Genomic DNA, 20,457 nt, shown 5'->3' on the forward strand with positions numbered 1-20,457 from the left:
CTCTCGGATATAAGACGTGAAATATAGACAAAAGGAACTGGGATGAAAGTAGAGAAGATAAACTGTGTATTCTTTTAGGGTAAGGTCTTCCCATCTTCAGCACAGCAATATTTATTGGGTAACACTCAATATTTATTGGGTAACAATAGCTGTAGCTATTACTTATGTACTGTACAATCTGCCACGCATCATTTTGTAAAAATACAAACACATATACATACACATTCTTGTTTAAACCTCCCAACAACTTTATGAAGAAGGATCTATTATCCCAACTGAAGCACGGAGAAAATAGGTGATTTATCTAAGATCACAGAGCTAGTGGTAGGTAGAGCTAAAACTGAATCCTAGGCACACAGCAAGATCTAACTACTATTCTACATTGCCTGTCTACTAAACTATGATTCATGAAAACTTTGTACCACTTATTTAACTTTCCCAAATATTTCTAAAGTGTTTTTTTTTAATTTTATTTTATTTTTAAATACCTGCCTGTCTTTTCAAACGGAATGGTGTAGTTTTGATTTGTGGGCAAAATGTGATTCATTTTCAGGGTTTATTCTACCTAGAAAAATGGAAAATAGAAATGTGCATTTCTATCAGTGAGCTTTAGTAAGTACTTATCTATTATTTTGAATGTTCTAATGGAACCACCACTTATGTTTTATACTTTTGCTCTTTGATTTGTAACAAAATACAAGTTTAACTTAATGTTCCTCTTTGTTTACATAGGTATATAACCCAAACTACCATTAAGTGGGCTGGTACTTTATTGTTTTTTGTTTTTTTTTTTTAATTTTTTTTTTCAACGTTTATTTATTTTTGGGACAGAGAGAGACAGAGCATGAACGGGGGAGGGGCAGAGAGAGAGGGAGACACAGAATCGGAAACAGGCTCCAGGCTCTGAGCCATCAGCCCAGAGCCTGATGCGGGGCTCGAACTCACGGACCGCGAGATCGTGACCTGGCTGAAGTCGGACGCTTAACCGACTGTGCCACCCAGGCGCCCCATATATATATATACATATATATATATATATATACACACCTCTTCTTTTTTTAAAATATTTATTTTTGAGAGAGACAGAGCGTGAGCAGGGGAGGGACAGAGAGAAAGGGAGACACAGAATCCAAAGAAAGTTCCAGCCTCTGAGCTGTCAGCACAGAGCCTGAGTGGGGCTCGAACCCATGAACCATGAGATCATGACCTAAGCTGAAGTTGGATGCTTAACCAACTGAGCCACCCAGGTGCCCCTACTACCTCTTCTTTATCCATTCATCAGTCAATGGACATTTAGGCTCTTTCCATAATTTGGCTATTGCTGATAGTGCTGCTATAAACATGGGGATGCATGTACCCCTTCAAATCAGCATTTTTGTATCCTTTGGATAAATACCCAGTAGTGCAATTGCTGGGTCATAGGGTAGTTCTGCTTTTAATTTCTTGAGGAACCTCCATATTGTTTTCCAGAATGGCTGCACCAGTTTGCATTCCCACCAACAGTGCAAAAGGGTTCCCCCTTCTCCGTATCCTTGCCAACATCTGTTGTTTCCTCAACTGTTAATTTTAGCCATTTGGACAGGTGTGAGGAGGTATCTCATTGTGCTATTGATTTGTATTTCTCTGATGATAAGTGATGTTGAGTATCTTTTCGTGTATCTGTTAGCCATATGGATGTCTTCTTTAGAAAAATATCTATTCATGTCTTTTGTCCATCTTCACTGGATTATTTGTTTTTTGGGTGTTGAATTTGGTAAGTTCTTTTTTTCTTAATTTTTTAAAATTTACTTATTTATTTTGAGAGAGGCAGAGATAGCACAAGTGGTGGAGGGGCAGAGAGAGGGAGACAAAGAATCCCAAGCAGGCTCTGCACTGCCGCCTGGAGCCTGATGTGGTGCTCGAACTCACGAAACTGTGTGAAATCAAGAGTCAGATGTTTAACCGACTGAGCCACCAGGCACCCAAGGATTCCTTTTTCTTTATTTTTTTAAAATTCTTTTTTAATGTTTATTTATGAGAGAGACAGAGACAGAATGCGAGTGGGTTAGGGGCAGAGAGAGAGGGAGACACAGAATCCAAAGCAGGCTCCAGGTTCCGAGCTGTCAGCATAGAGCCCGATCCAGGGCTCAAACTCACAAGCTGTGAGATCATAAGCTGGGTCGAAGTCAGACGCTCAACCGACTGAGCCACCCAGGTGCCCCAGGATTCCTTTTTCTTTAGATGAATATTACTATATCATAAGAAAACGTTTTATTCTAGATTTTTTCCATCAATACCATGACTTTTGTATTGGAACTGCTTTCCATGAATGAGCGTATCAAATAGTTAGGGGAGACTTATTCCTCTGTAACGGAATACGCATGTCTCCACAACAGCATTCTCTCCTTCCAGTTTCATACAGGCTAAGCCATATAAGAAAGCCAGGATCACAAGTCATAAAGTGAAAAAGTTCCATTCATGTTACCAACTTCCAGGATTATGCTTCTTAAACTAGTATCCTAAGGAATTTTACAAACTTGCCTTTAATTTTTTTAAACATTTATTTATTTTTGCATGGCAGAGACAGAATGCAAGTGGGGAAGGGGGTAGAGAGAGAGGGTGACAGAGAATCTGAATCAGGCTCTGCACTGACAGCAGAAACCCAATGCAGGGCTCAAACTCACAAACCAAGAGATCATGACCTAAGCCAAAGTTGGATGCTTAAATGACCAAGCCACCCAGGTGCCCCTACCAGCCTGCCTTTAAAACAGATTTCTCATTATACAGTTAAAACCTTGGTTTGCAAGCATAATTTGTTCCAGAAACATGCTTGTAATCCAAAGCACTCGTATATCAAAGCAAATTTCAAGAACCATTGGCTCAGCTGTGATCATGTGACTTTTGGTATCACATACTACTTGTTGTAAGACATCACTCACTTTTCAAGTTAAAACTTATTAGAAATGTTTGCTCATCTTGCAAAACACTTCCAGAACAAGTTACTTACGATCCAAGGTTTTACTGTATTTGATTAATATTTTTCCAAGATTTCTTTTTTTAAATGTTTATTCATTTTGAGAGAGAGCACATGCGTCCATGTGCTAGCATAAGTGGGGGAGGGGCGGGGGGAGAGGGAGGGGGGGAGAGAGAGAGAGAGAGAGAGAGAGAGAGAGAGAGAGAGAGAGAGAATATCCCAAGGAGGCTTCACACTGTCAGCACAGAGCTTGATGGGGGGCTGGAATTCACAAACCATGACATCATGACTGGAGCCAAAATTAAGAGTCAGACACTTAACTGACTGAACCACCCAGGTGCCCCCAAGATATCTTTTTTTTTTTAATATTTATTTTTAAGGGAGAAAGAGAGTGAGGGGAAGGGACAGAGAGAGAGAATCTCAAGCAGGCTCTGCACCTTCAGCACTGAGCCTAACATGGGGCTTGAACTCACAAACTGTGGATCATGACCTGAGCTGAAATCAGGAATCAGACGCTTTAACCAACTGAGCCACCCAAGGGCCCCTTGACATATCTTTAATAGTACACCTAGTTTGGACAGAATATTTATCTGAAAATGAAAAAAAAAAAAACCTAAAGAATATTAAAAAAAAATTGTACTAAATATATCCAATTACAAAATGATACCTTATAGAATTCTGCATGGAAAAACATACAGTAAAAACTTGGTTTGTGAGCATGATTTCATTCTAGAAACATGCTTATAATCCAAAGCACTTGTATATCGAAGCGAATTTCAAGAACCATTGGCTCAGTTGTGACCATGTGACATTTGGCATCACATACTACTCACATTGCAAGACATCGGTTGTTTATCCAGTTAAAATTTATTGGAAATGTTTGTCTTCTGGAACACTCGCAGAACAAGTTACTCACAACCCAAGGTTTTACAGTATTTTTTTAAATGTTTATTTATTTCCTGGGGGTGTGGGGGGACACAGAGAGCGGGATAGAGAGATTCCCAAGCAGGTTCCATGATCAGCATGGAGTGGGACATGGGCCTCATCCAATGACTGTGAGATCATGACCTAAGCCAGTATCAATGGTTACACACTTAACCAACTGAGCCATCCAGGTGCCCCCTGCATGGAAAAATATTAAGTAAACGATATAAACATAAAATCTTAGTTTCTGTTGTAACATGTTTACAAATAGTATCTCAAAAGAACAATGTTATAAATAGAACAGAGGAGAGATCCTTCAAACTTTTCTATAAAGAGTTAGATAGTAAATATTATAGACTTTGCTAGCTAAGAGGTGAACTCAAAGGTATCATGTAGGTATATAAAATCACAAAAAAGAAAACTAATATTCACAAAATTTTACTGAGGAAATTCAAAATATGATAATAATAAGTAATCTTTTATAATATATGTCTATTAATGAAAAGACTGAATTTTTTTTCTTGGGATTTTATTTAAAGTGGGTTCAATGTTAATGCCCCATCACTAAATGGAGCACTAGCGTTTATCTGTACAAACCATTCATAGTTCATGGGCTATACAAAAGCAGGCAGGTTGGCCCATAAGCCATAGTTTGGTGACTCCTGGGCTAGAAAATCAAATAAATCATAGATATCTCACAAATGTCACAATAACGTCACAAATGCAAAGATACAACTATAAAATACTGTTTTAAAACCATAAATTGTCGAATCTTATAAAATGATATAAATAAAATGTAAATACTGATTTTTATTTTTTGGAAGGAATCTTTTTTTTATGTTTATTTATTTTTGAGAGAGAGAGAGAGAGAGAATGAGTGGGAGAGAGGCAGAGAGAGAAGGAGACACAGAATCTGAAGCAGACTCCAGACTCCAAGCTGTCAACACAGAGCCTGACGTGGGGCTCAAATTCATGAACCGTGAGGTCTTGACCTGATCTGAAGTCAAACACTTAACGGACTGAGCCACCCAGGCACAACATAAATATTGATTTTAAAATAATTAAATATGTCACAAGGTACTCCTAAAATCAGTATTCCATCTAAAACAAACACTATTTAATTAGCCATGTTGTGTCTGCTTTCTTAAAATTTATAGTTTAGTAGCTAACAGATGGAAAAAACCCACCACCATCATTGGTGACCACCAATGATGAATGGATAAACAAAATGTGGTGTATACATACAATGGAATATTATGCAGCCTTAGGAAGGAATGGAATTCTAACATGCTACAACATGGAGGACTTTGAGGACATTACATTACATTCACCTTGGCTAGGTGAAACAAGCCAGTCACAAAAAGACAAATACTGAATAATTCTACTTTTGTGAGGTACGTAGAGCAGCCAGATTCATAAATAGAAAGGAGAATGGTAGTTACCAGAGGCCAGGGGGGACAGGGAAGGGGACCAGGAATATTGTATAATGTATAGGGAGTTTCAGTTTTGCAAGATGAAGAATTCTATATATGGATGGTGGTACTGTTTGCACAACAGTATGACTGAACTTAATACCACTGAATGTACACTTAAAAACGGTTAAGATGGTAAATTTTATATGATGTGTACCACACATAAATCATTTTATATGATGATTTTACCACAATAAAAAACTGGGAAAAAATGTAGAAATTGGAGTTGACAGACTCTCTATAAAATTTTTCAGAAGTAAATTGATACTTTCTTTCCCTCTTGATAACTTTCTCAGTAAGGATAAGTAATTCATTATCCTATTGTCTAAGAACAGAACTTAAAGCATGTATTCTCTTCAACAATATGCCATTGCATAATTTAAATATTTGAAGACCTCACTAAGGCCTTTAAATAGAATAATTTTTTTAATGTTCATTTATTTATTTTGAGAGAGTGAGTGAGCACAAGCAGGGTAGGGGAAGAGAGAGGGAGTGGGAATTCCAAGCAGGTTCTGTACTGTCAACGCAGAGCCCGATGCGGGACTGGGACTGGACCTCAGCAATGTGAGATCAGGACCTCAACCTGAGCCACCCAGGTGCCACTTTAAATAGAATAATTTGAATAACAAATCACTTTAATTGGTTTTCCCCACTTCTCACTTCCCCCATCTTGAGGATTAGTTTCAGAGAACCCAGCCTATCTGGGTTTTCTGCTTTCAGGTTTCATCTAGCTTCCATTAAAATGTCAGTTGGGCTCTGTTCTCTTCTGGAAGCTTGAATGGAGAAGAACCTGCTTCCAAGCTCACTCAGGTTGTTGGCAGAATTCATTTGTTTGCAGCTATCAGCCTAAGAGTTTCGATATTTTGCTGTTTGTTAGCCAGAGGCCAACCTCAGTTCCGAAGGGCTATCTATGGTTCCCTACCATACAGCTGTCTTCATAGGAGTTCACAAAAGGGCAGCTTACTTCTTCAAGGCCAACAAGAGAGTGAGAATGTGCTAGCAAGATGGAATCTAAAATAAAACCTAATGTAACCATAGGAGTGTCATCCCATCAACTTTGCCATGTAACATAACATCATCACAGACCATTTATTTTCTCTATAGTGGGGGAAAAGGATGGGGTTGATGTCTTCCTTTCTAGCATCCATGGCATCAACAGCAATTAGCAGATTCCCCGTTAGTATTAAAAAAAAAAAAAAAAAAAAAGCAGGGGCCTGGGTGGCTCAGTTGGTTGAGCATCCAACTTCAGCTCATGTCATGAGCTGGTGGTTCATGAGCTCGAGCCTCACGTTGGGCTGACTGCTTCAGATCCTCTGTCGCCCTCTCTCTGCCCCTCACCTGCTCACACGTGCTATCTCTCTCAAAAATAAATAGGCATTTTTTTAAAAAAGCAAAATTCCAATACTCATATTTTACAATAAGGAGAAAAGTACTAAACTGCTCATAAGACATCCCATTTTTCTATACAATATTCTTTCTTAGTTGGTAAACAAAGGCAAATATACAAAAGTAAAGTTCAAGGGAAGCAGGAAAAGACCTGAGAACAATGAACGCTTCAAATATTTTCCAAAGTACAATGTTTATTAGATGTCTAAGTCGTTTAGTCATTTCTAATTTTCAACCCTATAGCAGAAAAGCTTTCCAAATCACTTTCATTCCATATAATATAGGTGTTAACAGTCAGCGCTCCAAATCTGGAACCAGCATACTCCTTGCTATATTAACCTGCCAGTAAGCTACAGAAAGCAAATCAAGAACACACAAAGCCTGCTATAAATTTGGTTATGGAGATGAGGGCTACACAGAACCTCTTAAGTCCAGTTTCAGTTCCAAGAACAATATTAATATTGATTTCTGGGACATTATAAAACATAAGACTTCTAAACAGGGCTAACTGGTATCCAATGCCATGAACAGATAAAGTCCAGAGTAGCAATAAATCCAATTCACCAAAAGGAGGCATCATCTAGAGGCACATCTGATACGTAAAGACTTTATGTCAGGCTGGATTGACACCAGTGAGTTTCTGCAGAGACAGGACCCATTTTTTGAAGTCTGTATAAAGCCAAACTGATACAAATGTTATCTATAGTTTTATAAAGCCAACACAAAAGGAAACATCAAAGTACTTCTACAAAAACACACTTCAACAAAAATAGTTCTACTACAGCGCAGAGGAATGAAAAGTCTTTCCTAGAAATGAGCGCTATTGCTAAAGTGGCACTCAGAGTCTATATACCATATAGTACTTTTATCTATCACTCTAATAGTTAAGCATTTAAACAATGCAATCCTAATTTTTCCTGGATTTTTATCCTCACAAAGTTGATCCATAAATAGGAAGTTTATCTGTTCATTTTGAGGGGTGGCTATCTATTCTAAGCAGTCATCTAAGGAAATATAACTGGTGGATTGTCTCATATCCTTATGTGAAACATTCAGCAAATAATCTAATCTCTTTTCAAACTTAGTTCTTCTTTTCCATGGGCATTAAAGAAAGTAATTAAGATTTTTAAAATGTTTTTTAAATATTTACTTTGTTTGGGTACACTGTTCCTAAGAAATGATTTTTTCTTTTCTTTCTTTCTTTCTTTCTTTTCCCCTATGGTATAATACACAGAGCTTATTTAGATTTCACTTGTTTTACACATAGTCATTCCATGTACTTTTGTGGTCTAAAGTCATCACTTGGAGGTAGCAATGGAAAATAGCAGTGTCAGAAGACCTGGGTTCCTTCACTAGCTATGTGACCTTGAGTAAGCCACCCTAACCTATAAAAGGGGACTAGTATCTGGCCTACTGTACACACATAGCAAATTATTCAATTTATATAAAAATTGATCAACTGTTTTGATATATTTTAAGAGATATAGGAAAAGATTCTTCTTAAAAATATTTTCATAGGAAGGCTGCTGATGAAAAAAGCGCAGGCTTTACACTCAGGAGTCCTGTGTTTCTTGGATTCTAGCTCTGTTACTTATTAACGTATGATCCTAGGCAAATTATTCTCCATGCTTTCAATTTCCTTGTATGCTTGACATAATCCCAACTTAGAGGATTGTTGTAGAGATTAAATGAGGTAATTCAATAATCACTCACTCAACATGTATTTATCTAACAATCATTCTGCTTGGTGCAATACTAGTTGAAAGTCCCATGTGAAACACACAAACACACTGTGCTAGACTACTAGACTTCAGGGTTTCAAAAAAAAGTCAATGATACATTAAAGCTACATTATGGCAAAAACAAAACAAAACAAAAAAAACCTAATTTTTTTTTTTCACCTATGTACCTTTTTGGAACCAGTCATAGGAATCTGGTAAGTTTTTGTGAGCTGTTACAGACAAATTTGCAAGACTGAATCCAAGCCCAAAAAGTCAAGTCTGGATTCAGAAAATAATTCTGAACTAACAGAAAACACATTTTGAGTCCAGCTGTTCATGTGCCTGACAAGATAAACACAAGAAGGTCACAAAAAAGACAAAGGTTAACTGATGGCATTTACCACACAACATATAACTAATATAGGGCCTGGCATAGGGTAACTGCTTATAAATATTGGTTGAAAGAATTGAACTGAATTGAATTGAATCCCAATTCTGCCACCAAGTGACTCTGAGTAAGTTATCAACTTGTCTGAACCTTAGTTCTCTGTGACATATAAATGTGTCTGTTTTATCTATCTCATAGGACAGTTGTTATCAAATGAAATCACATGAGAATGTGTTGGCACTAACAAAACAATAATTATGACATATAATGACTACTGGTACTAATTAGCTCAGAAGCCTACTTGTAAGATGCTAATATGTAAGTACAAGGAAAGAGCATCAAAATCTACTGGGGAAAAAACCCCATATTTTCGAAAAATGTCATCTTTATGATGAAAGGAGCTGGTCACCGCTAAACTGGTGCTGTGCCTTTTCTAACCCGTAGGTTACAGCGGCAGGGTCTGCTGAGTGGCATCGTGTTTGACTGAATCCCCCAGTCAGCGCAGGCAGCAGTAAGATGCCGATTTGAGGGTCCCCATCTACAGAACCACCATCCAGGCCCAAACAAGGCACTACCGGTAAGATGCCTTTGTAGTTAGCGGAGCGAGAAAACAACAGCACCGAGACAATTCCACCCTCCATAGGGGTAAAGGGACCGCCTGCCACCCTAACTCACCCGGGTCGGCCAGAGCGCGCCCCAAAGCCCCGCCTCGTCCAGCGCCCCCGCGTCTCCGGCCAAGCCCTGCGCCCCCAGTCCCTGCCTCCTGGCACGTACGCAGTGCTGAAGGCTGGGGGAGTGCGGCCTGGACCGGCTACTTACCCAATGGCCGTTCTTAGGGCGCCGGCTGTCCAGCTGGCCGAGCCTCCCGGCACTGTCCTTCCGGGGCTCCCAGGACTTGCCTTCGGTCGGAGCCCCAACTGCAGCGACTGCAACCTCTGCAAGCACGTAGGAGCAAGGGGGCGCAGAAAGCGAAGCCTACGGAGAGGGACGAGCCCGGGGCGGGGTAGCCGTTTAGCCACGCCCTTAACCCCTCCCCCGCTGTTCCCCGCGAAGTCCTGGGAGGCAACGAGGTACCGATGGATGTAAGAAAGCTAGGACACAGGGCCCCGCCCCTGACCTCTTCCCGCCCTGCCGGGTCCAGACTACGCCGGGACTCCGTCACTGACCTCGGGGCGCTCCACCCACTTCTAGTTGGTGGGCGCGCACGCGCACTTGCCGGCTTCTTTTGACAGCTTTGGCCAAGTGAGAAGGAAGGGGAGCAGGAGGTGTCGCGAGAGTTGGCCTCCGCCTCGTAGGCGATGTAACTATGGCGAGTCCGGGGATCGACACGGAGCAGGAGCCGCTCCTCGGCGACCGCACACCCGGAAGCAGGTGAGCGGATGTTGGGAGAAAGCCCCCTCATCTATCTTCCTGCGCTATTGGGACTGACCCCTTTCCTGGCGTCAGCCTTACGGAACCGAAAGATGAGTGTCAGGGCGGCAGGAGGCTGCGGGTGGTCGGGTGCGACAGGGTGATGTGCTCCTGCGCCTGAGAAAAGAGGTCCGCGGTGAGCCAGCGGGTTCTGGTGAAGCTGTCAGAGAAACTCAAACTGCCTTCATTCCAACAGTGTTGCAGCCTTTAAGTGTCTACATTCTGCATTCCTCTACAGAACTCATCACTTTACACGTCTCCCAGAAGTTCCGAAATGAGGGTTTTAATCGATGCTTGAAGATACCTCTCTTAGGTCGCCCTTTATTATTTCCAGTTATTTTAATCCTAGTTTATGGACAGCAATTTAGAATTGTTACAGTTTGTCTCTTACTACGCAATTAAGAATCTATTTTTGTTTTTAAGAAAATGGAATTAAGTATCATTATGTTTGAAACCTAATTTATCAAGTAAATTAATGCACAGTTAAGCTGTCAACCACCATGTTAATTTTTGCTCATTTGTCTCTAAAGCACCAAACTTTTATTTTAACCACTTTGTTTGAAACTCTGGACAGTGTATCTCTCTGGTCCCCAGTTTACTAAACGGAATATAGGCATTGCAGATTCCCTATATTTTAAATTGAGATCAGTACAATTATTATCAATGTTGAAATGTGTCATAATAGAGTGATGTCCTCAGGGCCTGTTGAGACATTTTGGACTATTTGCTTCTATATTAGTTTTTTTCTTTTACGCTACTTTCTTACACTTTCTTACCAATTTATTCTGCACTTGCTACACTTTTAATGTTTTCTGTTTACTTTTTAGTTTTCTGCCTATTCTGTTGGTGGCTGACTATTCCCCATAATGTTATTATCTTTTGACAACTTTTGTTTTTGTTTCTGTCAGCAACCTCTCTTCTCCCAACTTTATTTTCAGACTTCTAGTTTGCTTATTTTGAAAACCATATCTAAGCTTAATAGAACTATATGTAGTTAGAATATGGAAGCTATGACTAGGGCTAACGATCTGTCTTATTAGTCAAATGCACGTGTTTCAGTACATAGATTGCCACATTTGGATTTCTCAAACTTCTGCTTCTTCCAGGTTCTTGGCTATCTTCCAGATAGATTCAGGATCTTTGAGTTAATGGTTAGATGTGGTCTTGCTATACATTCTGTCACTGTGTCCAAATTGCTTTTAAAAAAGGACTTACTTTTGGCTTTGATTATGTCCTTGTGATTGAGGCTCATTAAGGTGCATCTAAATTCAGATGTTCTGTCCATAAACAGTACTTGACTGAGATTCTAGATTTAGCATTTTAAAAATAAGATATTTTGAGAATAATTCAATAAGTATACCATCTTTAAAAATACAGTTGGATTCCCTAGTAAAGTGAACAAATATGTAATGGACAAGTAGTATTCACTTTGAGTAAATTGTAGGAACTTCAGCCTAGTTCACCACCAACTTTTCCTCACTAGGAAGGTTAGTTTTAGTTTATTGGTCTGATGAGTCCTGGGTGGTCTCCACTGACTCTATCTACAATGTTTGAGAGAACAGAGGTTGGCAAACTTTTTCTGTAAAGGTCCTGATGGTAAATATTTTAGGCTTTGCAGAACAAGAGGCAAAATCAAAGATACAGGTACTTAGATAACAAGAAAGAAAACAAATTCTCACAAAAAAATTTGGTAATGAAATTTATAATAGATGAGTAAAATCTTTTTGTAATACAAATCAATGAGGAATAGATTTCAGGGGTGGCATTTTGCTTAACAGAGTTAAAAGTTAATGTTTTCTTTAAAACAATTTTTTTTCTAATGTTTATTTTTGAGAGAAAGAGAGACAGCGTGTGAGTGGGGGAGGGCAGAGAGAGAGGGAAACACAGAATCCAAAGCAGACTCCAGGCTCTGAGCTGTCAGCACAGAACCTGATGTGGTGCTCGAACTCATGAACCGTGAGATCATGACCTGAAATGAAGTTGCATGCTTAACCAACTAAGCCACCCAGGCGCCCCAAAAGTTAATGTTTTCTATTAAGTTGATCACAAGTACTCACAAATATGTTCAAATAGTAACAACTATTCTTAGTTCACTGGTGATCTAGAAACAGGTGATAGGCTGGGTTTGGATTGAGGACTATAGTTTGCTGATCTCTTTCTGAGAATATCCTAAAATGTTACAGGTGCTTAAAATTTTTCTTTGCAACTCCAGCCTAATTTCTGTAATACAAATATTGCTATGACTTCTGGTCTTGTAGAGCATATCCCTATAGAACATTCTCAATTTATTTCTGTCTTCTAAATTCTGTACGGTAACACCATTACACTATTCTGTCTGTGAGCACACACTTCTTTCTCTTATCTTCTTTGAATATAGGTTCTTTTTTGCTCTTCAGTAGTTCACAGATGCTCTCTCTAATAAATGTATAATTTTATTTTCCCCTCAGTAAATCTAGAATCATTTTTTGAAAATAAAGTACTGCTATTTATCCAAGGCTCCTTGTATTAAATAATGATCTATTGAACCTAAATTTGGCACTTTATTTCTGTTAACTTTTATCTAACATATTTTGGTGACCAATTCACTCCAGCATATCATGAATTCTTTCTAGTTTTTAAGTTACAGGCTTGATAAACATATTATCATTTGATGTATTATAGTTTGAAATGAAAATGTTGAGCAGGACAAAACTCTAACATTATAATTTCACTTAAAGGAGAATCTCAAATGGAGAACTAATATCAGATGACAGCAGTAATAGTCGAAAGGAATCAAAAAGTTAAAGAAATTGCCTTGGAAGTGCAGCATTCATTCTTGTGCCTTTGAAATACAAGACAGAAACCTTAGAAACTCAGTCTTAGCCATGTGACATGGTTGGTTGAATCATCAAAATTAACAAAATACAGTTAAAATTGAAACTTCATTGAAGAACAGCTATACTCTCCAATGTTCCTACTCTCTCTAACAAAGTAGATATACTTCTTCACTAAAATTATACTTTTTGAATTAAAAAGAAGGAAAAAGTAAATTTCTTTATTTTGAAAAATTTCAAATCCATAGAAAAGTTGAAAAAGCGGTACAATGAACACCTGTATACCCTGTGACTAACCATTAGCCTTGTTCACACTCCTCAAATCTCTATACACATACAGCTCTCTTTTGCCAAACTACTGAAAAGTAGGTTGCAGATATCATGACAATTTTATCCCAAGTATTTCAGTGGGTAGCATGCATCTTCTCAAAATAAAAACATTCTTTTATACAACTGCATCACTGTTATCATAAGTAAAAATATAATACTAATGCAGAATATCATGCAATATACAGTCTAAACTGAAGAATATTCATTTGTTCCAAAACTGTACTTTATAGCTATTTTTTTTTAAATAGGATCCAACTAATGGTCATGCATTATTATAGGTTTTTTATACTCTCTCAACCTATAACTGTTCCCTGATTTTTTCTCTCTATTCTTCCCAATATTGAATCCTTTAACAAGTCTAGGTCAGTGTTCTGTAGAACATCTCACATTCTGGATGTTTGGCCTGTTTCTTCTTCTTTTTTTAAAATCTTTATTTTATTTTATTTTATTTTATTTATTTATTTTTTGATATATGAAATTTATTGTCAAATTGGTTTCCATACAACACCCAGTGCTCATCCCAACAGGTGCCCTCCTCAATACCCATCACCCACCCTCCCCAAATCTTTATTTTAAATAAGTTTCATGCCCAACTTGGGGCTTGAACCACTGACCCTGAGATCAAAGTCCCATGCTCCACTGACTGAGCCAGCCAGGTGCCCTTGGACTGTTTCTTCTTTTTTTTCTTAATAGGAATATTTCATTTTTTCTATAATTTATTTATTTTTTATAATTTACATCCAAGTTAGTTAGCACATGGTGCTACAATGATTTCAGAAGTAGATTCCTTAAGCCCCTTACCCACTGAACCCATCCCCCCTCCCACAACCCTTCCAGCAACCCTTTGTTCTCTGTATTTAAGAGTCTGTTATGTTTTGTCCCCCTCTCTGTTTTTATGTTATTTTTACTTCCCTTCCCTTATGTTCATCTGTTTTATATCTTAAAGTCATCATATAAGTTGAGTCTTACGATATTTATCTTTCTCCAGCTAATTTCACTTAGTATAATACCCTTTAGTTCCATACACATTGCTGCAAATGGCAAGATTTAATTCTTTTTGGTTGCCGAGTAATACTCCATTGTATATATATACCACATCTTCTTTATCCACTCATTCATTGATGGACATTTGGGCTCTTTCCATACTTTGGCTATTGTTGATAGTGCTGCTGTAAACATTGGGGTGCATGTGTCCCTTCGAAACAGCACACCTGTATGCCATGGATAAATACCTGGTAGTGCAATTGCTGTGTCGTAGGGTAGTTCTATTTTTAATTTTTTGAAGAACCTCCATACTGTTTTCCAGAGTGGTTGCACCAGTTTGCATTCCCACCAACAATGCAAAAGAGATCATCTCTCTCTGCATCCTCACCAACATCTGTTGTTGCCTGGAGTTGTAGCCATTCTGACAGGTGTGAGGTGGTATCTTATTGTGGTTTTGATTTGTATTTCCCTGATGATGAGTGATGTTGAGCATCTTTTTGTGTGTCAGTTGGCCATCTGGATGTCTTTTTTGGAGAAGTGTCTATTCATGCCTTTTGCCCATTTCTTCACCTGATTATTTGTTTTTGGGGTGTTGAGTTTGAGAAGTTCTTTATAGATTTTGGATACTAACCCTTTATCTGATATGTCATTTGCAAATATCTTCTCCCATTCTGTCAGTTGCCTTTTAGTTTAGTTGATTGTTTCCTTCGATGTGCAGAAGCTTTTTACTTTGATGAGGTCCCAGTAGTTCATTTTTGCTTTTGTTTCCCTTGCCTCTGGACACGTGTTAGATAAGAAGTTGCTGTAGCCGAGGTCAAAGAGGTTTTTGCCTGCTTTCTCCCCTAGGATTTTGACGACTTCCTGTCTTATGTTTAGGTCTTTCATCCATTTTGACTTTATTTTTGTGTAGGGTATAAGAAAGTGGTCCAGGTTCCTTTTTCTGCATGTCGCTGTCCAGTTTTCCCAGCACCACTCGCTGAAGAGACTGTCCTTATTCCATTGAATATTCTTTCCTGCTTTGTCAAAGATTAGTTGGCCATACGTTTGTGGGTCCATTTCTGGGTTCTCTATTCTGTTCCATTGATCTGAGTGTCTGTTCTTATGCCAGTACCATACTGTCTTGATGATTACAGCTTTGTAATACATCTTGAAGTCCGGGATTGTGATGCCTCCAGCTTTGGGTTTCTTTTTCAAGATTGCTTTGGCTATTCGGGGTCTTTTCTGGTTCCATACAGATTTTAGGATTGTTTGTTCTAGCTGTGTGAAGAATGCTGGTGTTTATAGGTATTGCCTTAAATATGTAGATTGCTTTGGGTAGTATTGACATAACAGTATTTGTTCTTCCTATCCAGGAGCATGGAATATTTTTCCATTTTTTTTGTGTCTTCTTCAGTTTCTTTCATAAGCTTTCTATAGTTTTCAGTATATAGATTTTTTTTTTTACCTCTTTGGTTCGATTTATTCCTAGGTATTTATGGGTTTTGGTGCAGTTGTAAATGGGATCAGTCCTTGATTTCTCTTTCTGTTGCTTCATTATTGATGTATAGGAATACAACCAATTTCTGTATATTGATTTTGTATCCTGCGACTTTGCTGAATTCATGGATCAGTTCTAGCAGTTTTTTGGTGGAGTCTTTTGGACTTTCCATTTAGAGTAACATGTCATCTGTGAAGAGAGAAAATTTGACCTCCTGCTGGCCGATTTGGATGCCTTTTATTTCTTTGTATTGTCTGATTGCTGAGGCTAAGACTTCCAATACTATGTTGAATAACAGTGGTGAGAGTGGACCTCCCTGTCTTGCTCCTGACCTCAGGGGAAATGCTTTCAATTTTTCCACATTGAGGATGATATTAGCGTTGGGTCTTTTGTATATGGCTTTTATGACCTCAAGGTATGATCCTTCTATCCCTACTTTCCTGAGGATTTTTATCAAGAATGATGCTGTTGGGGCGCCTGGGTGGCTCCGTCGGTTGAGCGTCCGACTTCGGCTCAGGTCACGATCTCACGGTCCATGAGTTCGAGCCCCGCATCGGGCTCTGGGCTGATGGCTCAGAGCCTGGAGCCTGCTTCCCATTCTGTGTCTCCCTCTCTCTCTGACCCTCCCCGTTCATGCTCTGTCTCTCTCTGCCTCAAAAATAAATAAACGTTAAAAAAAAAAATTTAAAAAAAAAGAATGATGCTTTTTTTTTGTCAAATGCTTTCTCTGCATCTGTTCAGAGGATCATGTGATTATTGCCCTTTCTTTTATTGATGTGATGTTTCACATTAATTGTTTTGTGGATATTGAACCAGCCCTGCATGCCAGGTAGAAATCTCACTTGGTCATGGTGAATAGTTTTTGTAATGTATTGTTGGATCTGGTTGGCTAGTATCTTGTTGCGGATTTTTGCATCCGTGTTCATCAGGGAAATTGGTCTATGTTCTCCTTTTTAGTGGGGTCTTTGTCTGGTTTTGGAATCAAGTAATGCTGGCTTCATAGAAAGAGTTTGGATGTTTTCCTTCCATTTCTATTTTTTGGAACAACTTCAAGAGAATAGGTGTTAACTCTTCTTTAAATGTTGGTAGAATTACCCTGGAAAGCCATCTGGCCCTGGACTCTTATTTTTTGGGAGATTTTTGATTAGTAATTTGATTTCTTTACTGGTTATGGGTCTGTTCAAGTTTTCTATTTCTTCCTATTTCAGTTTTAGTAATTTATGTTTCTAGGAATTTGTCCATTTCTTCCAGATTGCCAATTTTATTGGCGTATAATTGCTTATAATATTCTCTTATTATTGTTTTTATTTCTGCTGTGTTGGTTGTGATCTCTCCTCTTTCATTCTTGATTTTATTTATTTGGGTCCTTTCCTTTTTCTTTTTGATCAAATTGGGTGAGGGTTTGTCAATTTTTTAATTCTTTGAAATAACCATCTGTTCTACTGTTTTCTTGGTTTTGATAGCATTGATTTCTGCTCTGATCCTTATTATTTCCTATTTTCTGCTGGTTTGGGGTTTTATTTGCTGTTCTTTTTCCACCTCTTTAAGGTATAAGGTTAAGTTGTCTACCTTTGACCTTTCTTCCTTCTTTGGAAAAGCCTGGATTGCCATATACTTCCCACTTATGACCGCCTTTGCTGTGTCCCAGAGGTTTTGGGTTGTGGTGTTATCATTTTCATTCACTTCTATGCACTTTTTAATTTCCTCTTTAACTTCTTTTATTTATTTAAAAAAAAATTTTTTTTTGACGTTTATTTATCTTTGAGACAGAGAGAGACAGAGCATGAACGGGGGAGGGTCAGAGAGAGAGAAGGAGACACAGAATCTGAAACAGGCTCCAGGCTCTGAGCCCTCAGCAAAGAGCCCGATGTGGGGTTCGAACTCACGGACCTTGAGATCATGACTTGAGCTGAAGTCGGACGCTCAACCGACTGAGCCACCTACGTGCCCCAATTTCCTCTTTAACTTCTTGGTTAGCCCATTCATTCTTTAGTATGATGGTGTTTAGTCTCCAAGTATTCGTTATCTTTCCACATTTTTTCTTGTGGTTGATTTCGAGTTTCATAGAGTTGTCTGAAAATATGCACAGTATGATCTTGATCTTCTTGTACCTGTTGAGGGCTGATTTGTGTCCCAGTATGTGATCTATTCTTTAGAACATTCCATGTGCACTGGAGAAGAATGTGTATTCTGCTGCTTTAGGATGAAATGTTCTGAATATATCTGTTAAGTCCATCTGGTCCAGTGTGTCATTCAAAGCCATTGTTTCCTTGTTGATATTTTGATTGGATGATCTGTCCGTTGCTGACTGGGGTGTTAAAGTCTCCTACTATTCTGGTAGTACTATCGATGAGTTTCTTTACGTTTGTGATTAATTGATTTATATATTTTGGTGCTTCACATTTGGAGCATAAATGTTTACAATTGTTAGATTTTCTTGGTGGATAAACCCCTTAATTATGATATAATACCTTTCTTCGTCTCTTGTTACAGTCTTTATTTTAAAATCTAGATTGTCTGACATAAGTATGGCTACTCTGGCTTTCTTTTGGTGACCACTATCATGATAGGATAGTTCTCCATCCCCTTACTTTCAATCCTTAGGTGTCTTTAGGTCTAAATTGGGTCTCTTGTAAACAGCATATAGATGGATCTTGTTTTCTTATCCATTCTGTTACCCTGTGTCTTTTGATTGGAGCACTTAGTCCATTGACATTTACAGTGAGTACTGAAAGATAAGAATTTATTGCCATTATGTTGCCTGTAGATTTGGAGTTTCTGGTGGTGTTCTCTGATCCTTTCTAGTCTTTGTTGCTTTCGGTCTTTTTTTTTCCCCCATCTTTTCTCCCTTCAGAGAGTCCCCCTTAAAATTTCTTGCAGAGATGGTTTATTGGTCACAAACTCCTTTAAGTTTTGTTTGTCTGGGAAACTTTTTATCTCTACTTCTATTTTGAATGACAGCCTTTCTGGATAAAGAATTCTTGGCTGCATATTTTTCCGATTCAGCACATCAAATATATCCTGCCATTCCTTTCTGGCCAAGTTTCTGTGGATAGGTCTGCTGCAAACCTGATCTGTTTTCCCTTGTAGGTTAAGGACTTTTTTTCCCTTGCTGCTTTCATGATTCTTTCCTTGCCTGAGTGTTTTGTGAATTTGACTATGATACGCCTTGTTCATGGTTGGTTTTTGTCAAAACTATTGGGAGTCCTCTGTGCTTCCTGGATTTTGATTTCTGTGTCTTTCCCCAGGTTAGGAACTTTTCCACTATGATTTGTTCACATAACTCTTATACTCCTTTCTCTCTCTCTTCATCTGGGACCCCTATGATTCTGATGCTGTTCCTTTTTGATGAGTCACTGATTTCTCTAATTCTTTTTTTTTTTTTTAATTTTTTTTTCAACGTTTTTTTTTATTTATTTTTGGGACAGAGAGAGACAGAGCATGAATGGGGGAGGGACAGAGAGAGAGGGAGACACAGAATCGGAAACAGGCTCCAGGCTCTGAGCCATCAGCCCAGAGCCTGACGCGGGGCTCGAACTCACAGACCGCGAGATCGTGACCTGGCTGAAGTCGGGCGCTTAACCAACTGCGCCACCCAGGCGCCCCTGATTTCTCTAATTCTTAATCATGCTCTTTTGCTTTGGTCTCCTTCTTTTTTTCTGCGTCATTGTTCTCCATAAATTTGTCCTCTGTATTGCTGATTTGCTGCTCTCCCTCATTCCATTCTTGCTGCTGTGGCATCCATTGGAGATTGCAGCTCAATTATAGCACTTTTTATTTCATCCTGACTAGCTTTTATCTATGCAGAAAGGGATTCTAATCTCCAACTCCAGCTAGTATTCTAATTATCGTGATTCTAAATTCTGGTTCAGACATCTTGCTTGTATCTGTGTTGATTAAGTCCCTGGCTGTCATTTCTCCCGTTCTTTCTTTTGGGGTAAATTCCTTTATTTCATCATTTTGAAGGAAGAAAAGGAATTAATAAGGTAAAAAAATTAAAATTAAAAAATTAAAACAACACACAAAAATCAAATAAAGGTTGCTAGGTCCTAGGTGTGTTCTGGTCTTGTTGCTAAAAGGAGCTTGATAGATCAGAGAAAAAAGGGAAAGATAAGAAAAGAAAAAAAAAGGAAAATGTTTGAAAATTTGAAAAAATGAATACAATGAAAGACTAAAATGAAATGATGGAAGTAAAAAAATAGAATTTGAGGGGCGCCTGGGTGGCGCAGTCGGTTAAGCGTCCGACCTCAGCCAGATCACGATCTCACGGTCCGTGAGTTCGAGCCCCGCGTCAGGCTCTGGGCTGATGGCTCGGAGCCTGGAGCCTGTTTCCGATTCTGTGTCTCCCTCTCTCTCTGCCCCTCCCCCGTTCATGCTCTGTTTCTCTCTGTCCCAAAAATAAATAAACATTGAAAAAAAAAATTAAAAAAAAAAAAGAATTTGAAAAATTTACAAAAAAGTAAAAAAATATATAGAAAAAAATTAAAAATATTTTTGATAGAAATGGAGAATAAAAATAAATTTTTTCTCTTTATATATTCAAGAATAAGAAAAGAAAGGAAAAAAAGTTGAATAGTTGGTTCAGCAAACAGACTGAAG

The 20,457-nt window shown here is 38.5% G+C and overlaps 2 protein-coding genes across 9 annotated transcripts in view; one reads left to right on the forward strand and one right to left on the reverse strand.

Annotated features, from left to right (window-relative positions):
- Positions 1-9,969, reverse strand: part of ABHD18 (abhydrolase domain containing 18) — a 38,664-nt gene extending 28,695 nt beyond the window's left edge. Inside the window, exon 1 of the mRNA XM_006930871.5 lies at positions 9,664-9,969. The gene's annotated coding sequence lies outside the window, so the exon portion shown is untranslated. The remainder of the gene's footprint in view (positions 1-9,663) is intronic.
- The window catches only part of MFSD8 (major facilitator superfamily domain containing 8), a 150,557-nt gene that overhangs the window by 54,024 nt on the left and 76,076 nt on the right, over positions 1-20,457 (forward strand). For 2 of the 8 annotated variants that reach the window (XM_019828987.3, XM_019828989.2), the window contains exons 1-2: positions 8,675-9,421; positions 10,036-10,215. In XM_019828987.3, the coding sequence (XP_019684546.2) occupies positions 10,151-10,215 (65 nt within the window). In that variant the 5' untranslated portion in view covers positions 8,675-9,421; positions 10,036-10,150. Of the gene's footprint in view, positions 1-8,674; positions 9,422-10,035; positions 10,216-20,457 lie in introns of those variants that run through there. The other 6 variants (XM_011281678.4, XR_006596767.1, XM_045055884.1 and 3 more) reach the window with 5 other exon arrangements.

Source organism: Felis catus, chromosome B1, assembly GCF_018350175.1.
Source record: "Felis catus isolate Fca126 chromosome B1, F.catus_Fca126_mat1.0, whole genome shotgun sequence".
Lineage (NCBI taxonomy): Eukaryota > Metazoa > Chordata > Mammalia > Carnivora > Felidae > Felis > Felis catus.